General features: G+C 35.1%; 1 protein-coding gene across 1 annotated transcript; it reads right to left on the bottom strand.

The window, feature by feature from the left end:
* Nucleotides 1-1,557: 1,557 nt before the first annotated feature.
* LOC128235921 (uncharacterized) lies at nt 1,558-18,362 on the bottom strand. Its single transcript, XM_052950709.1, has 10 exons — nt 18,323-18,362; nt 17,816-17,859; nt 16,650-16,725; nt 10,798-10,922; nt 9,864-9,975; nt 8,580-8,680; nt 7,818-7,836; nt 5,853-7,700; nt 4,141-4,305; nt 1,558-3,412 (listed from the first exon to the last, which is right to left on the bottom strand). Exons 1-10 carry the CDS (start codon nt 18,360-18,362, stop codon nt 3,303-3,305), a joined length of 2,640 nt encoding a protein of 879 aa, XP_052806669.1. The 3' UTR covers nt 1,558-3,302.
* Nucleotides 18,363-18,453: the final 91 nt, after the last annotated feature.

The following is an 18,453-nucleotide window of genomic DNA, read 5'->3' as shown; positions in this document are numbered from 1 at the left end:
TTAAATCTTCATCTTAACTAGATCAACAAGAGCGCCATGGAGAGAACACCAACGCTCGTCTGTTTTCTCAGTTGAACATGAGGCATAACTCATGAATTAAAGCGAGAGTTATATGCCCCTCGCTGTACACGTGCATATTGTCCCATAATCATCTTTAAATATTGATTTAGTTACTGTCCTAGATTAAAGGCTTTACTCACAGCTCTGACAGGTATCAAAGCTTATCACAATAACAAGGCTTTAATAGTTCTTCTGAAAAAATATTTTCTTTAACAAAAATTAATGCATATTAAATTTCAATGATAAACAAATCTTCTTTCATTGGCTCTAGAGACAATTCAAAATAAAACATAGCTTAATGTTTAATAGACTACAGAGAATACATTTTTGTTTTGACAGGTTCATGCATTGCATTTCATTAAAATTTATCCAACAACACCTCATTTGTATATTACTGAAGGCAACACTGATACAGTATTCTTATTCTTTTTTTCACTTCTGCCACCATATAGTTTAATTATTAATTCAAATATTTCCTTAAATATATGCAGAATAAATTGAACAATAATTTATGCAGGGTAACCATCTACTTTTGGAGAAAATTTATAAAATGTCAGGTAACCCTACATTTAAACTTATTTAATGTATATGAAATAACGAAAACTCAATGAAAAATAACAAAGAAATAGTCTTGAAATTACAATCAAAGTATATAGTAATTTAGGCAGGCAAATCCTTAACGTGACTAAAACATTACAATCTGATTAATATTAAATACGGGCTATTCCAGTAAAACATATAATTACCCACGGTTGAGGGGGGGATATTTAAATAGTATACAGGTGGGCGTTTTTTTCGCTAATTTGGACCACAAAAAGGGTAAATTTGTTTCTGCAGGGGGTGGTATTTTTTAAAAGTGACTTCCCCAGGGGGGTTATATATTTAAATGGAATAGCCCTAAGCTGATTTCATTCAAAATATTGCATTGAATGTTATTTTTTTACTGAAAAGCAGAAATTGAAATTAAAAACAAATCCTTTCTAGTTATTCACAGAGTACTAGAGAACACAGGTAAAAGGATGGTCACTAATAGAATGACGCCAACAGCCGTGATTTTTCTGCCAACTTGTAATATGGATATGATGTAGTCACGCTATAAGTGTAAGTAGGTAGTTGTTGAACTAGTTAATTTAATAAAATTACTGATAGATAAATTTACATTGAAAAACACCACACATGCCTATCTTGATATCTCAAAGACTTTTAGAATGTTTGCTCTAGACAAATATTAAAGCTGCGCTCTCACAGATTGAATGTTTTGACAAGTTTATATTTTTTGTTTTGAAACGAGCCAATTTTTGCAAAAATCCATGGAAACCAGTTATACAAGACTGCTTACAAAAAATTAGATTGCAGATTCTAATATTTAAGTTCAAAAATTGATGTTTTATGTATTTTTCTTACACTGTTTAAACGGTTTAAGCCATTAAACATTATTTTTCAAACACAAATATGAAAATCTGTGATCTGATTTTTTGTCAGCAATCTTTTATCATTGGTTTGCAGATATTAACGCAAACATTTGCTCTTTTCAAGACAAAAAATAAAAAAGTTGTAAAAATGGTACATCTGTGAGAGTGCAGCTTTAGCTATGACAATTTAAGAAAGGGCAATATCAAAAAAGGTGCATAAATGGACTTATTGTGGCTTCCACAAGGCAACACAAATTATACATATTCAAACTCCAATTCTTAATTGTTGAACTACACACAAAATAGAACAATATCCAAAGAACATGTCAATCACTGACAGTATTCAGCTATAAAGCTAAAATCTAGTCTACCGGTATTCTATTATTTAAAGTGACACTTTCAATGCATACACATGTATAACAAACATACATTTTGACTGATAAATCTTTAACTATTTACTAAATAATGCATTTATGAAATATATTAATTACTGACTAGAGCTGTCACAGGAGTGACGAATACTCCCAAATGCCGCCTGGAAACAGGAATGACAATCAATTCCTTTGAAAAGAGGCCATAACTCCAAGGTTACTGCACACTGCATCTTCTTTTATCATGCATGTATTGTTTGTCCGGAAACCGTTTTTCTATTTTCGTAACAGTGCACAAAAACCTTTACTCCACTGGCCCCATTTTCAACCACAAGCATTGTCTTCACAGAGGCTGCCTATACAGCAAGTTTCATCACAATATCTCATGCCCAATTAAAGTTATGAAGCATAAACCATTTTTCTATTTTTAGTAACAGTGACCTTGACCTTGGCCCCACCAGCCCCAATATCGAACTTGACCTGTATCTTCTGATGTTACACCTGTGTACCAAAAAATGTTCAAATCTGTCAAGCCTTTGATGATTTATCGTCCGGAAACCATTTTTCTATTTTTAGTAACAGTGACCTTGGCCCCACCAGCCCCAATATCGAACTTGACCTGTATCTTCTGATGTTACACCTGTGTACCAAATTTTTTTTAAATCTGTCTAGCCTTTCATGAGTTATCGTCCGGAAACCATGAAAACCGACCGACCGACAGACCGACCGACAAGCTCACTAACTTGATCTGTATCTTCTGATGTTACACCTGTGTACCAAAAATTGTTCAAATCCGTCTAGCCTTTCATGAGTTATCATCCGGAAACCGTTTTTCTTTTTTTAGTAACAGTGACCTTGACCTTGGCCCCACCAGCCCCATTTTCGAACTTCACCTGTATATTCTGATGTTACACCTGTGTACCAAATATTTTTCCAAATCTGTCTAGCCTTTCATGAGGGATCGTCCAGAAACCATGGAAACCGACAGACCGACCGACAGACAGACCGACTGACCGACCGACAAGCTCACTCCTATATACCCCCTCAAACTTCGTTTGTGGGGGTATAATAACAAGATTGTAACCATATATTTAATAGCAAAAAGCGCAAAAATATTAAATGATTGGTGAATGCTAAAAGATTTACTGTGGTCTACTTAAGCTCCAAAGGTAGAAATACCGTATTTTATGCTCATTCTTACAAATTAAACTCGCTATCCTTCATAAGAAGCATTGTTTTCAACATTTATTCATCTTTTTTGGAATATTAAAACAATATTATTAATCATTTTAAATCTTATTTGGGAGTAAGAATGCATCTTTAAAGTGTCCCTTTTTTTATTTGTTGGCTTTTTGATGAGCCTTTTGCAGGGCCAGTTGCCGAGTTCTAACGTACCCTTTCACCATTGTCCATGATCGACTGGCAAGAATTGGATTCTTCTTTATTAGTTCAAGACATTCTAGTTTTTTTGGTAGAATATTAAGCTTAAAGCACTTTTAAGTCCATTTTCTACAACTGCTTTTTCTGGCTGGCTCCAAGGTGTTCTGACTGCAGCAGTTCTTTTTTTGCCTAAAACACAGAAATACAGACTCTCGTGTACATAGACAAAAATCACTGTATAATGCACCAGTCAATTGTAACCACGGCCCCACAGGTCCAGGGAATAGCAGGGATTTTCAAATGCCCCCGCACCCCAGGTAAGGTCCATTCCCCGCTATTCTTCATGCGAAGACAAAACCTATGCATTAACCTGGCACTGTGGGGGGGGGGGGACTAGAATATGATAGTGTATGCTTGACATTCCTCTATACGACAATTAATTATAACACATATATATCCTTCTCTAGGAGTATATATATTAAAACTTGTTTTTATCAATTTCAGTAGCCTAGGACAGAATTTGCAATAGGGAGAATCTTGGAGGATGTGAAAGTACTGGAGTGGCCATATGAATGAAGTTGTAAGGTGCCACAATATTATTGTTATTCCATGTATATAGACAGCAATCTATCAGGAATTCAAGAATATTTCTTTTCTTACATTCTACATTTGGACAAAAGAGCAATATGAAGTCAAACTTCAAGCTTAATAAGCCAAGAGGTAGGAATACAGGATTATTGATCATCATCATTTGTCTCAATCTATGACTTAAATGTATGAACTGTTAATTACAGACAACATGGCAGTATCTTATTTTTTCTAAAATATCGGATTAAATTACACTAGGTTTAAAAGTGGCCTTACGGTAAAATTTTGATTACAACACATTAATCAAGAAAAACCCAAGCTTTTCATACCAAAAGTTTTTTTTTTTTTAATAATGAAGTCATCATCGCTGTCAGTGCTGCTTGAGATGGATCCGCATACAGTCAAGGAACCTTCAACATGATGATTATCATCCTCCTCCTCATGATCAACATTATCATCATCATCATCATCATCACTACTGGGTTGTTCTGCTTCTGCAAGTCAATAAATAAAGATGACCTGTATTAAAAATGATGTGTTTGCACTTATAACCTTGTAATTAATTAATTTCAGAATCTGTACAATAAAATTGGCACGGTAAGCAAACTCATTTAAAGTAGTAACCTATAAATTGAGGTGTGCTAACAGAAAACAATAAACACTTCAATTCAAAGGTAACCAAGGTTTCAATGATCGACAAAAACTTCAGCCAGTTTTGTCCCAGCTATTATAGAAGATGGTATGTTTGGTGTAAAGTTGTGACCAACCACAAAACGCTAAAGGGGACATTAATACTTATTGGAATAGTAAATAAATCAATTCTCATCAGTCAGGGCTTTTTCACCTTCTTTGCTAGGGGCCGAAATAAGGCTTCTTCACAATTGGGAAAAATGGCATTTTTTCCCAATTTCCAGATATTGTTTTCACAAATCACAGATATTTTTCCCAAAAAGGAAGATCTTACTTCAAAAATTGATTCTGCTTGAGCAAATTATTCTTTTTTATCTTTAAAGTTGACATAAGAAGAAAGCTGTATAATTTAAATGTTATTCGAGGTCCAATTACTCCATAGAATAATTTTTGGTCAAAAACCCCTGTCAGTGGACATATGTTTTTACAGAACATGCATCATCATCAATGATTTTATTGAAGCAACAAAATTTGATGCTGAGAAATGAGTTTTTGAGTTAAGTAACAAGTTTACATGGAAAGTAAACTCACTAGACAAATAAGATGTTGATACAATAATTTGTTAAAAATCCAATAAAATTCCAATGATACCAAAAAATTGTTCAGTATGGCAAAATGTATTTATTTTTTTATAAAATCCAAATAATTAGTTCAGCCTTGAAAGTTAAAATTAAACATAATTGGTGACAACTGGCTAAATCCAGTATTTACAAATGCTTTGTGTCATTGATTTTTTTTTATTATTGAATTGCTTTTTTAACAAATTGTAATCTTAGGAAACATTTCATAAATACTTTTACATGTACATACCAAGTTTGGTTGGAATAAGTCAAATGTAACTAAAGATATTGAGTTTCAAAGGTGAGTTTGATGCTCACTCCTGCCCAACTAAACACAGACATGTATACATTATTTTAATAACTATGATTTAACAAGTTATGCAACATTTTGTGTAGCTGCCAAAGATCACTTGGTATTTTGAATAAATATTAACATCTTTAAACAGGTGAATAATTACACAGTCACTGAAAAAGTATATTTCATCCCCAGGCATAACATGTTCTGTATTGCATGCACACGTGGCAGTTTAATATAATAGTGCAGTATATACACTGTTTCAAAATACAGCTTGAATATAAAGACAAGCCATGTATGAATAAATAAATTGAACAATTTATGAAGTTAATACATAGCTGTGCTTGATGCTACATGAACATTTTAGCAGGCCTTGATCCATGGCAAAGCCCTGTTTGTCATGTCGAAGCAAAGGAGAGAACACAATTAACTTGTGCTGTTAATACCTGGTACATGATATAGGTAAGGATATATTGAATAAAGTATATATATATACCTAATGGTTCCATGGTATCGATCTCATCAAGGTCTTTGCCCTGTAGACGTCCTATGGTGCCAGAGTTGATTGCATGTAATACTTTTGAAACCTTTGCGATTTCAAGAGTACTTTGAGGAAGACGGTAGTATTCTCTGTGCACATTTATGTCATGGCCCATGAATTTAGCTAAGACATCTTGATCATTGTGACCTAGGTTTAACAACTGTGACAATGTTGCGAGCTGTTTTCTTAATGAGGTAGAAGTAATTGAAGACGGATTGTTTAAGCCTGCTTCTAGGGCCACTTTTCTGAGTGCAGCTGTTCCGCGCATTGGAAATCTTGTGTTTGGTGACTGGAAAATAAACTCTGTGTTTTCGTTTTTCAGTGACAACATGTAGTCAATATTTTCCTTCATGTCATTGGTCAGAAGAACAGCGACCTTCCGACCCTTTTTTCCACGTGTTTCTATCCTCATGTGGTTTTCACAAAGACTTTGTTCAAATTTGGTAAGACAACCTTTCACATCTTCATCTACCGGAGTATCAGCTGAAGTTGCTTTTGTGTATGCATCACTAGTCAGTCTTTGTGCCTCTCCAGATCTTTTCCGATTGAACAGTATTATATCTGCAAGGCAAAGTTTGGATAATTTTGTAAGTTTTATGTCATCCGGTTCTGATGCCTCAATGGTCTGCTGGATTTGTTTCTTTATGAATATGTTAAGTTTTTGAACGTCTTGAACCAATGGTAAACGTTGGACTTTGTTGTAATTTGCATCTGCCTGTGATGCAAAAGCCTGGCTGCCTATTCTGTCTGTCCACTCATCATCGTAAACCTCAAGAAAGTCATTGATTACTTCAGCAGTTTCATTTTCTCCAAGTTTTCGGGCATTATTTTTCACGATCTTTGCACATTTTTTCAGATAATGACCAAGTTTTTGAGCAAGGGATGGCTTACTGAATGTTTGTGACAGTTTGTCATAATTGGCAACATGCTTTATTCCATCGAGAAGCAGTTCCCATTTTTGTGCAGATAAACATTGTGATAGTTTTGTAATATGAGAATCCATCTCTGTGACAGATAACACAAGGCGCCCCAAGACCCTTAGTTTCTGAGATATATACTGGTGTGTATGAGCATGTTTCCCAGTTCTCTCATATTTTCGCTCACCAAACTGAATAATTAGGGGATCCGTTTTTACCTTTACTGTGATGATGTCATTCTTCATTTTGTTTAGAACATTTTTCCTGAATTCTTCTGAGCACTGTCTATCAATGGGAAGTAAAAGTCTTGAATTCTTCACTGGAGCATCACTTTTTTCATATGATTCCTTTGATGGGCAGGCTTTGTGGTGTTTCCACATAACTGTCGAAACAATCTCTGCCTTGCAGAACTCACATGACAAATATTCTCTACTTTTCTTGGTTTTTCGTGGTCTGTACTTTGGTATCAACACCCCAGAACCTTTAATTTTTACTTCTGAGTTATGAACATAACTTCCTTTGGCAGCCAACTTTGCCCATGCCCTTCTTCTTTCTGCTGACTTTTTTGGAAGGCTTAAAGCTCGGGCTACTTCCAGTTCAGTTGAATGGAAAGTTTCGCAATGCCTGGCAAGTTTTGGTGTAAGTGTCTCACAGTAAACACAGCATAGCATTTTAATCACTTTTTGTCCAGATTTAGATCTTGTAGTTTGAACAGTAATATTGGAAACCTCTTTCAGGCCCTTAAAACTTACAACAGATGATGCTGCATCACTTTCACTAATGTAATTACTATCCACTGTCGAGTTCGTTTTAAGGAAATGGCCAGTTGATAACACAACTCCATCAGTTATGCACTGAAAAATCCATTCCTTAGAGACACAGTGATCTGAAAAGCATAAAATACAGTTACTGGTAGAAACTATTTTAAATTTCTTTATGATAACATTGATATACCAGAATAATAGTATGTCATGTGTTTCTGGTCTGTATAGAAAAATCCAACCCGAGGGCACAGAGGCTTCCTGAATAACAGCAACCAAAAGTCAGAGGGTTTGTACAGCTGAATTCACCAGAAAAGTTCAATAAGAACCATCGTAGGAGTGATAAATACCCCCAGATCCCATATTGACACAGAAATGGTACAAAGTCATCAATCAAGGCTGTAAATTTGATAAGACAAAGTGGAAAATAAAAGCAAATAGCTAAAGCAGAACAGTCAATGCTGGACAACATTGCTATAAACTTTCATTTGTGTGGGTGCATGTGGGACACAAAATTAAGACAATTATTCACTCACACTATAGGGCCATAACTAGATAACTAGATGTTACATGCAATACATGACTTTTGTGATAATTTTTGGAATTGCTCTTGGGGACGCTTCATGGGTCTAACTCACCAGTACTGAGACCACGAGAATATTCCCTGACTGGGGATCGAACACGGCTCCTTTTGGTCTAATGGCGACCGCTGAGCCATTCCTACCTCGCATTTGTTTAACTATTACCCTTTGCAGTTAGTTAGTCAGGAGGAAAAGAGCAGAAACCCGATATAAAAATGTCTGCCTCAGAATTTTTAAATAGCTAGGACCCTGTTTTAATAAGATATTTTAGTTGTAAACCTTTCACTGCATAAGCATGTTCGGTTCAATCCTAAAGTTACAGGCAGAATCTATGCGATCAATATTCAGTTCTTGCAAAAATCAAAGTTACTCCTAGAAAGCTATTCTTTACCTTTTTTACCAAGTAAATTGCTTTTCACAAACCTGATGTAAGGAGCTCATCATCTGCACATATATATACGGTATCTGGTGTTCTATGAAGCTGCTCTCTCCCACCATGGCATTCAACATATGTCTGATACCATCTGAATTACAATTGAATATCTGATCATACTAAATGTGAAAGAAATAATCATTTAATATAAACAAACAACAGATAAAAATTTAATGATTTAAGATAACTCAAATAACTTATTATATCAGTTACTTATCTAATCGACCTATTTTCTTGTAAGTGTAAACAAGTATATCAACTTAATCAGTAATCTAACAAGAGCTGCCGTAAGACAGCGCGCTCGACTACGCCGCTTTGACTTTGACTGTACGTGTAGTTGTACAATAACGATGTAATATTTCCAAGTTTAGTCTCTTTATGTCAAACCTAACTATATTTATTCGATACATAAGGTGACTTTGATGCTGCCCTCACACCAGCATGCCCAAACAATGAAGCAAGTCATTCAAATAACTTGATTTCCCATTATGAAAATGTGGTTAAGAATATACAAATATGCCTTTCAAAGGAAATTAAAAAATAATAATAAAAAAATCAAGGGCCATAATTTGTATTTAGGCTTAAAACGGAGTTATGTTTCTTGTTGTAAGATGGTCGTAAATAATTTTGAATTTTCTTAAGTGCATTTAATGAACGGTATAGAAGTTTTTTTTATTAAAATCCCAACTTGCCCTTAACTTTTACTTGCCTAAAACTTTAACCTAAGTCAATCAGGGGCAATAATTTGTATTAAGGATATGGAGTTATCTAACCTCATCATGTGATGGCCCTGAACAACTGTGTGAAGTATTAAGTCAATTGAATGTAGGGTATTGGACTTATAAGTGAAAATCCCAACTTGCCCTAAAACTTTAACCAGACGCCGACGCCGATGCTGGGGCGAGTAGTATAGCCCACCTATTCTTCGAATAGTCGAGCTAAAAAAATCATTAGATTTTCAGCATAGAATAGACATGAATCAATACTGCAACCACTTACAGTGCAAAATAAATGCTAGTCCAATGGCGTTAAAAATGGACACAAGGCTATGAAATAATAATTCCAATAGCACAATTGCTTGGTATAAATACTTTGTTGTCCTAGTTTGGCTATAAAGAACTACTGCAGCAACAGCATTTTGAAAGTCAATGGACTAATTCATTATTGCATTATTTAAGTTAATTTCATACACTGCTCTTATGTAAAAGCATATGTTAGTGACAGGACAATAGAAACATACACAGTTATATTTCATCTGGGTGAACGCTACTTACCTACAGTTATATCAACAAACCGCCCATTTCCAATTTGGTACTCAAAGTCAGAGTAGTTCTCTGTCTTGCCCCATCTACCAAATTTGTCGGTACCCTTGACTACATACTTTGTCTACAAAATGCAAAATTCAAAATAGTAACAGGTCCTCAAGCTCACAGTAAACTAAGAGAAAAGTAGGTAAAAAGATTTTTTAGCTATTTTCACTCCAGAATGATACATTTTGGTGTATTGCATTTATTTTTTTTCTCTGAAATATTGAGTACTAGGATTGTTCTGGAAAAGTAGGGAAAAATAGCACACCAAAAACACAAGAAATTTTCACTTTCAAGCTTTTTGGCAAGAGATCAATTACATGTCTTACAATATAACAAAGAGGGTTCAATTTAAACATAAACAAGGAAATAATAGATTGGTATTAACTTAAAGCTATACATTCAGGCCTTCCAGCAGCCACAAACAAAAAAGTAGGAAAAAAGTAAGACATTTTCTGACAGAAAAGAAGGAAATAGTAGGAATATTTTTTACAAAAAAAGTAGGAAAAGTAAGAATATTTTTGGTTAAATATGTAATTATTTATAGCTATTAACTTACCTAGAGGAGATGTTTTTAATGCAAAATCATACCATTCTATATGCCACATTGAATATTTTAGTGAATGATGCTTGGTCAGTCTGTTGCTGAACTGTGTGGGTGAAAAATGATGCAAGTCAAAGTGGAACATGTTGCCACACCTTTCAACAACAGAAACCAGCCAGTTTGATATCTTTTGTTCATTTTCTGCAAATAAAACTAGCACAAAGATCAAACTTTAATATTTTTGCGGACTATATTTTCAAAAAAGTAGGAATAGTAGGAGTTTTTTAGAAAATTTAGGAAAAAGTAGGAACGCTGGAAGGCCTGTACATTATAAAAAAGAAAGAAAGATATGTATACCTTGTCCTGAAGGTTTCCCATCATAACTGAATCTGTCACCCATCGGTTACTAATAATCATCCTCTTTCGCCCAACAAGAGCCTTAAAAACCTCTGAAGTATGGCTGGGTGTAATGAAATGTTTGTCTGAAATAAAGATTGATTAACCTTTCAGTATAAAATTGTTGTGTCTTCACAAGGTTGAATTTATCTGGCAAGGTGAGTAAAGCTCAGCCCAATCCTGACTCTTCTTCAGACAAAACTAAAAACATCAGGCCAAAGAAGACAGATACCTTATAAATTGTAAAATGATGTTAAAGAGAAGGGTTCCCATTGAAGACAACCATAAAATTAACAATTTATTTGGTGTGAAATACAAAAAACAAGAGCTGTCACAGAGACAGCGCGCTCGACTATTCCGCCGCTTTTCAGTGTAAGGATTGAAAAGTTTTGGCGAAACATGCATGGATCACTGTTAGATTAGATTTCAATGCAATACATGATGTGCTGAGATATTAACATAAATTTGGTTACATGGAAAATTTCAACCAGAATTTTTAAGTCTAATAATAAAGGGCCATTATTTGCAAAATACAGTTATCTATCTTGGTTATTCAATTACGTTGAATGGTTGAATACCATTGTATAAAGTCTCAATGCAATACATCAAGTAGTTGCTGAGATATTATCCTATGTGTGCTAACATGCAAGACCTTAACCAGAATTTCTAAGTCGCATAATAAAGGGGCAAAATTATATAATATGAAAGATAGAATTATCTTACTTGATTAAAGAAGAAGGTTAAATGGTTGGGAGCCATGTATAAAGATTCAATGCAATACATGATGTATTCGCCAAATTATTAAGTCAAATAATAAGGGGCAATTATTTGCATTAAATGCAAACTAGAGTTATCAAACTTGGTTAATTAAGTAGGTTTGATGGTTGAGTACAATTGTATCAAGTCTCAATGCAATACCTCAAGTAGTTGCTTGGATTTTAAAATAATGTGTGCTTGCACACAAAACCTTAACCAGAATTTCTAAGTCTAAAAATAAAGGGCAATTATTTGCATTAAATGCAAACTAGAGTTATCTTACTTGGTTAATTAAGTAGGTTTGATGGTTGAGTACCATTGTATCGAGTCTCAATGCAATACCTCAAGTAGTTGCTTGGATATCAAAATTGCACACAAAACCTTAACCAGAATTTCTAAGTCTAATAATAAAGGGCAATTATTTGCATCAAATGCAAACTAGAGTTATCTAACTTGGTTAATGAAGTAGGTTGGATGGTTGAGTACCATTGTATCGAGTCTCAATGCAATACCTCAAGTAGTTGCTTGGATATTAAAATAATGTGTGCTTGCACACAAAACCTTAACCAGAATTTCTAATTCTAATAATAAAGGGCAATTATTTGCATTAAATGCAAACTAGAGTTATCTAACTTGGTTAATTAAGTAGGTTTGATGGTTGAGTACCACTGTGTAAAGCCTCAATGCAATACCTCAAGTAGTTGCTGAAATATTAACCTTTGTGTGCTTGCACGCAAAACCTTAACCAAGGTGTGACGCCGACGCTTGGGTGAGTAGTTTAGCTCTCCATATTGTTCAAATAGTCGAGCTAAAAATTAATAAATTATTCCAATGATAAAACATAGCTAATCAAAACAGTGGTACAGTGTAAAACAAGAGGCCCAAAAGGGCCTATGCTCTACTGGCATGGCTCTTGTGGTAATTTTCAATCCAGAGCATGTACGTATGAGTAATAGGCAACAAATATATAGTTCACTTTTTGTGTTTAGGTTAGCTAAAAAACAGTGAGGACAGAAAGTGTTGTAAGCAGATTAGTTGCATGAACTTCTTTAATATGTGCCAAGTAAAGGTAATCTGAGGGTAAAAAATATTTGCTTTCAAAACTGTACTCATGGTCAAAATTTAATTTCTGTAGCTTTAAAAATAAAAAAGTTGGTCAAAAAGTCAAAGTCATTGGAGGACATCATTGATGCTCGTTTGCAAAACTGTGCACATGGTCAAAATTTTATTGTTGTAGCTTTAAAAATTAACAAGAGGCACATCAGTGCCTGTGCTCCACTGGCCAAAAGGTTCAAGCAAAGACCACCTAACGAACATTTTCGTCAAGTTTCATAGAAATACAATCATCAATTTTTGAGGAGAAGTTATTTAAAAAAAATTTTTACTTTAATAGCTCTGGCTGCCATGTTGTGCAGTTGACTGAAATGATTTGGGCAATTTGAGTAAAGGAGCACCAAACAAACATTTCTGTCAAGTTTTATCGAAAAAAGGTCATCGGTTTCGACGACAAGTAGTATAAAGTTTTTTTTTATTTTTTAGCTCTGGCAGCCATGGTGTGCAGTGGACTGGAACCATTTAACAAATTTTGGTTAATGACCATCCAAGGAACATTTCTGTTAAGTTTCATCAAAATCTGATCATCGGTTTCTGAGATGTTCTTTAAAGGTTTTTCTATTTTTTTGTCCTGGCAGCTATGTTGTGCAGCGGACCGGAACCATTTGAGCAATTTCGGTTAAGGACCACCCAAGGAACAATTCTGTCAAGTTTCATCAAAATCTGCCTATCCGTTTCAGAGGAGATGTCGTTTAAAGATTTTGCTATTTTTAGCTGTGGCGGCCATATTGTGCAATGGACCAGAACCATTTGAGCAATTTTAATAAAGGACCACCCAAGGAACATTACTGTCAAGTTTCATCAAAATCTGCCGAACCGTTTCAGAGGAGATGTCGTTTAAAGATTTTGCTATTTTTAGCTCTGGCGGCCATATTGTGCAATGGACCGGAACCATTTGAGCAATTTTGGTAAAGGACCATCCAAGGAACATTTCTAGTAGTTTCATCAAAATCTGATCATCGGTTTCTGAGAAGATGTTCTTTAAAGGTTTTTCTATTTTTTTGCCCTGGCAGCCATGTTGTGCAGCGGACCGGAACCATTTGAGCAATTTTGGTTAAGGACCACCCAAGGTACAATTCTGTCAAGTTTCATCAAAATATGCCTATCCGTTTCAGAGGAGATGTCGTTTAAAGATTTTGCTATTTTTAGCTGTGGCGGCCATATTGTGCAATGGACCAGAACCATTTGAGCAATTTTAATAAAGGACCACCCAAGAAACATTACTGTCAAGTTTCATCAAAATCTGCCGAACCGTTTTAGAGGAGATGTCGTTTAAAGATTTTGCTATTTTTAGCTCTGGCGGCCATATTGTGCAATGGACCGGAACCATTTGAGCAATTTTGGTAAAGGACCATCCAAGGAACATTTCTGTTAAGTTTCATCAAAATCTGATCATCGGTTTCTGAGAAGATGTTCTTTAAAGGTTTTTCTATTTTTTTGCCCTGGCAGCCATGTTGTGCAGCGGACCGGAACCATTTGAGCAATTTTGGTTAAGACCACCCAAGGAACAATTCTGTCAAGTTTCATCAAAATCTGCCTATCCGTTTCAGAGGAGATGTCGTTTAAAGATTTTGCTATTTTTAGCTGTGGCGGCCATATTGTGCAATGGACCAGAACCATTTGAGCAATTTTAATAAAGGACCACCCAAGGAACATTACTGTCAAGTTTCATCAAAATCTGCCGAACCGTTTCAGAGGAGATGTCGTTTAAAGATTTGCTATTTTTAGCTCTGGCGGCCATATTGTGCAATGGACCGGAACCATTTGAGCAATTTTGGTAAAGGACCATCCAAGGAACATTTCTGTTAAGTTTCATCAAAATCTGATCATCGGTTTCTGAGAAGATGTTCTTTAAAGGTTTTTCTATTTTTATGCCCTGGCAGCCATGTTGTGCAGCGGACCGGAACCATTTGAGCAATTTTGGTTAAGGACCACCCAAGGAACAATTCTGTCAAGTTTCATCAAAATCTGCCTATCCGTTTCAGATGAGATGTCGTTTAAAGATTTTGCTATTTTTAGCTGTGGCGGCCATATTGTGCAATGGACCAGAACCATTTGAGCAATTTTAATAAAGGACCAACCAAGGAACATTACTGTCAAGTTACATCAAAATCTGCCGAACCGTTTTAGAGGAGATGTCGTTTAAAGATTTTGCTATTTTTAGCTCTGGCGGCCATATTGTGCAATGGACCGGAACCATTTGAGCAATTTTGGTAAAGGACCACCAAAGGAACATTCCTGTGAAGTTTTGTCAAAATCCGCTTATCAGTTTCAGAGGAGATGTCGTTTAAAGTAAAAGTTTACGCACGCACGCACGCACGCACGCACGCACGCACGCACGCACGCACTCACGACGGACAATCTGTGACGACATAAGCTCCATGGCCTTCGGCCAGTGGAGCTAAAAAGTAAGTCAAAAAAGGTGGGGCCAGCTTTTGCCCAAAGGGCATAATTTCAAATGTTTTGCTAGACGGTCATCATATGATGCTCCACAACAAATATCAAAGGTATGGGCCTTGTGGTTTGAAACAAGAAGATTTTGAAAGTATTTCTTAAATAAGTTTCTAGGAAACTTGTGACCCCCGGGGCAGTGCCAGTTTTGACCCAAGGGGCATTATTTGAACAACCATGGTAGTGGACCTCTAAATAAAGCCTTGTTCAAAATAGCAAGGCTCTGCATAGCTGTTTCAGCCAAAAAGGTTTTTAACATTTCCAAATTTAAGTATACCAAACCTGTGAAACCTGGGAGTGGCCAGTTATGACCCCAGGGGCATAATTTGAACAAACATTTACAATCAATTGTGACTTTACATGTAAACTTGGCTAAAAATAGACTACGCTCATGTAGACTTGGCTAAAAATAGCATTTTTTATACTTTCAAGACCCATTATCTAGGCATGCATGGGCGGATCTGGCTGTTTTTCAAAAGCAACCGAGCTTTAATGGATATGTACAAAATACTGTACAAGTTTCATCGAGATACAATCAAAACTGAAGACTGTATCATGTTCACAAGCAATTGTTTACAGACGCACACTTTTATACTTTCAAGGCCCATAATCTAGACATGCATGGGCTGATCTGGCTGGTTTTCGAAAGGAACCAAGCTCTAATGGATATCTAAATACTGTACAAGTTTCATCAGGATACAATCAAAACTGAAGACTGCATCGTGTTTACAAGCAATTGTTTACAGACGCACAGACGCATGGATGCACATACTATGTACACATTACCATCATAAGCTCTTCTGGCCAAAGGCCAGTAGAGCTAAAATGATATTATATTATGTAATATTGCCAAGACTTGAAATTTTATAATTTAAAAACATTACAGTGGTGTGTATCGAAATCAATTTCTATGAACACACCATTTTATGTGAACATTACTTCCACTCTTTCAAAATCAGATTTTCTATTGGAAATTACTGAATATTTCTTGAATATTGGGACAAAAGGAAAGCCTTGATCAAGTTCATAATGGTGACTGTAAAACCAATCACCAAGTAAACAATTCTCATTTTTGCTTCTTCCACTAATTGTTTTTCCTAAGTGATCAACAGACAAACTTAGTTATCTATACTAAACTAATAATAATTCATAAACTTGGGATGACAGCAGGTGTGAGGAAATTAATTGGAAATAGACATCAATTTTAATATAGCCATCATATTAAAGCTTCAGAAACTATGAACTGTGCATTAATATGCATTTAAAGCCTAATAATCATCTATATATTCCTGCAACAATCCATTATTTGTTTATATTTAGGACAGCTGGGTTGACAGAGATAATGAATCATGTTTGAAAGGTTTCTGTATTCTACATGCAAAATGTCAAGAACCAATATCATGCGCTTCTTTGCATTTTAATAAATGTATTGTGTATGTCTCTCCATCAACAAAAAATGAGGGAAGAAGTTGTAATCAAGCACAGTAAATTACCTGTTGGAATAATAACTAGGCCTGCATGTTCTAGTTTGTCTGCCAATGTCAGCTCTGGAAATAGCTTTAGGAATCCCTGTAATTAGAGGAAGGCAAACTGCATGTACTTCACAGATATTACATTAACAATAGCATGAAACAAAGGAAGCAATATGCGATGATCTCAGCATATTTTTACTAAGAAATAAGACTGGCTCAGAAACAAAATTATTAATGCTTAAAGTGACACTATTTAAAATTACAAACACATGTACAACAAACATGAATTTTGAGTGATACTCCTTTAAAGCAACTGTGCACCAGATGAAAAATTTGCAAGAAAAAAAGAAAATTGTCGAAAACTGACATAAACTTGGTATTAATGTGTACAATGGAATGCATTGAAACTTACTAACCGAAGTACCACATAGTTTACACTTTATTTAAGTTTAGCAGTTATTTTGTATTTTTCCATTAAAAAAGTATACTGGGTATGTCTACCTAGTAGAATTCAATCCTTATGCATGATTGGCTAGTTGATGTTATCACATGATATTACCAAGTTAGGTATATAGCTTAAATATACCACTCGTTTGGAGTAAGCCTTGGTAGCACAGTGGTTACAACACTAGACTGCAATTTTGGCGACACTAGACTGCAATTTTGGCGACACATGTTCAAACCCGGTCTCCGAAACAATTTGTTTTTAACATTTTGGCACTTTTTTTACAATTATGATATCAAAGCTTAAAACATTCTATTAACTAATTGTCCTGAGATTCCTTACAGAAAAAAAACTTATTTTGGTGCCAATCTGGTGAATAGACCCTTTAACTACTAAATAGATAAATTGATAATGCATTAACTGATAACAAGATTGTAACTGTATTTAATGGTTGAAAACGCAAAAGTGATTGGCCGAGTGCTTTTGTGTTTAAATACAAACTAAAATAAATAAAGTGACTTCATCTGGAACGCGTACGTAACAGTGATAAGATGGCCAAGTAGCACCTTTTTCTGTAGCGTATGGTGGTAACACAAGGTTAATTGTACACAAAGGAAGACAACAAAGCAGCCTGGTCACAAAAGCGCACTAAACGCTTCTACAGAAATAAAACTTTTTAAAATCAAAATAGCTTTATTAATTGAAACTTTTAATTGTTACAAAATTTTGATATGGTTCTTACATGGTTTGTGACAATCCCAGCAAATATGACTGCTTCAAGCTGACCTGTGGAGACAAAATCATATTATTAAAGCAAATAAGGTTAGCATATTTGTTAATGTTATTTTTAATTATGAAACAGGTGTCTCTTGACAATTAGTATTTGAATAAAATTGATGAGCATTATCAAGACCTCTGAGGACAATATGGCCAGACAGTGTCTGGCAGACACCATACCTGTAATGAGATCTCAGGTATTTCAAATTTCCTTAATGCCTAGCAAATTAATCAAAATGCTGTACTGGTTATAAGATATTGATGGTCTTGTGTTTTTATTGCAGGATATAATTTATCTTAAAACACACTCATTGACCTCCATATAGAGAGAAATTTTATTACTGCACAACTCTCATCGCAAGTTGCATGGGAAAAAGGACTAGTTGCAACAAAATGACATTTATTTTGTCTATTGACCCTCTGGTATATGATTATGTTCTGTGGTTAGCATAATACTAAAAAAAGTCCTCACCTTTACTGATTGAAAGCACATACCGGTAGATATTAAACATTTGGGTTAATGAAATATTTACATGCAATGACCTACAACCGAGAGTGTTAAACTAAAGACTAGAATGTTGTCAAACAGATTTAAATATCCCT

The sequence above is a fragment of the Mya arenaria genome, chromosome 5, assembly GCF_026914265.1.
Source record: "Mya arenaria isolate MELC-2E11 chromosome 5, ASM2691426v1".
Lineage (NCBI taxonomy): Eukaryota > Metazoa > Mollusca > Bivalvia > Myida > Myidae > Mya > Mya arenaria.
Note: the sequence above shows the minus strand (reverse complement) of the source record. Positions and strands in the feature narration are given on the sequence as shown.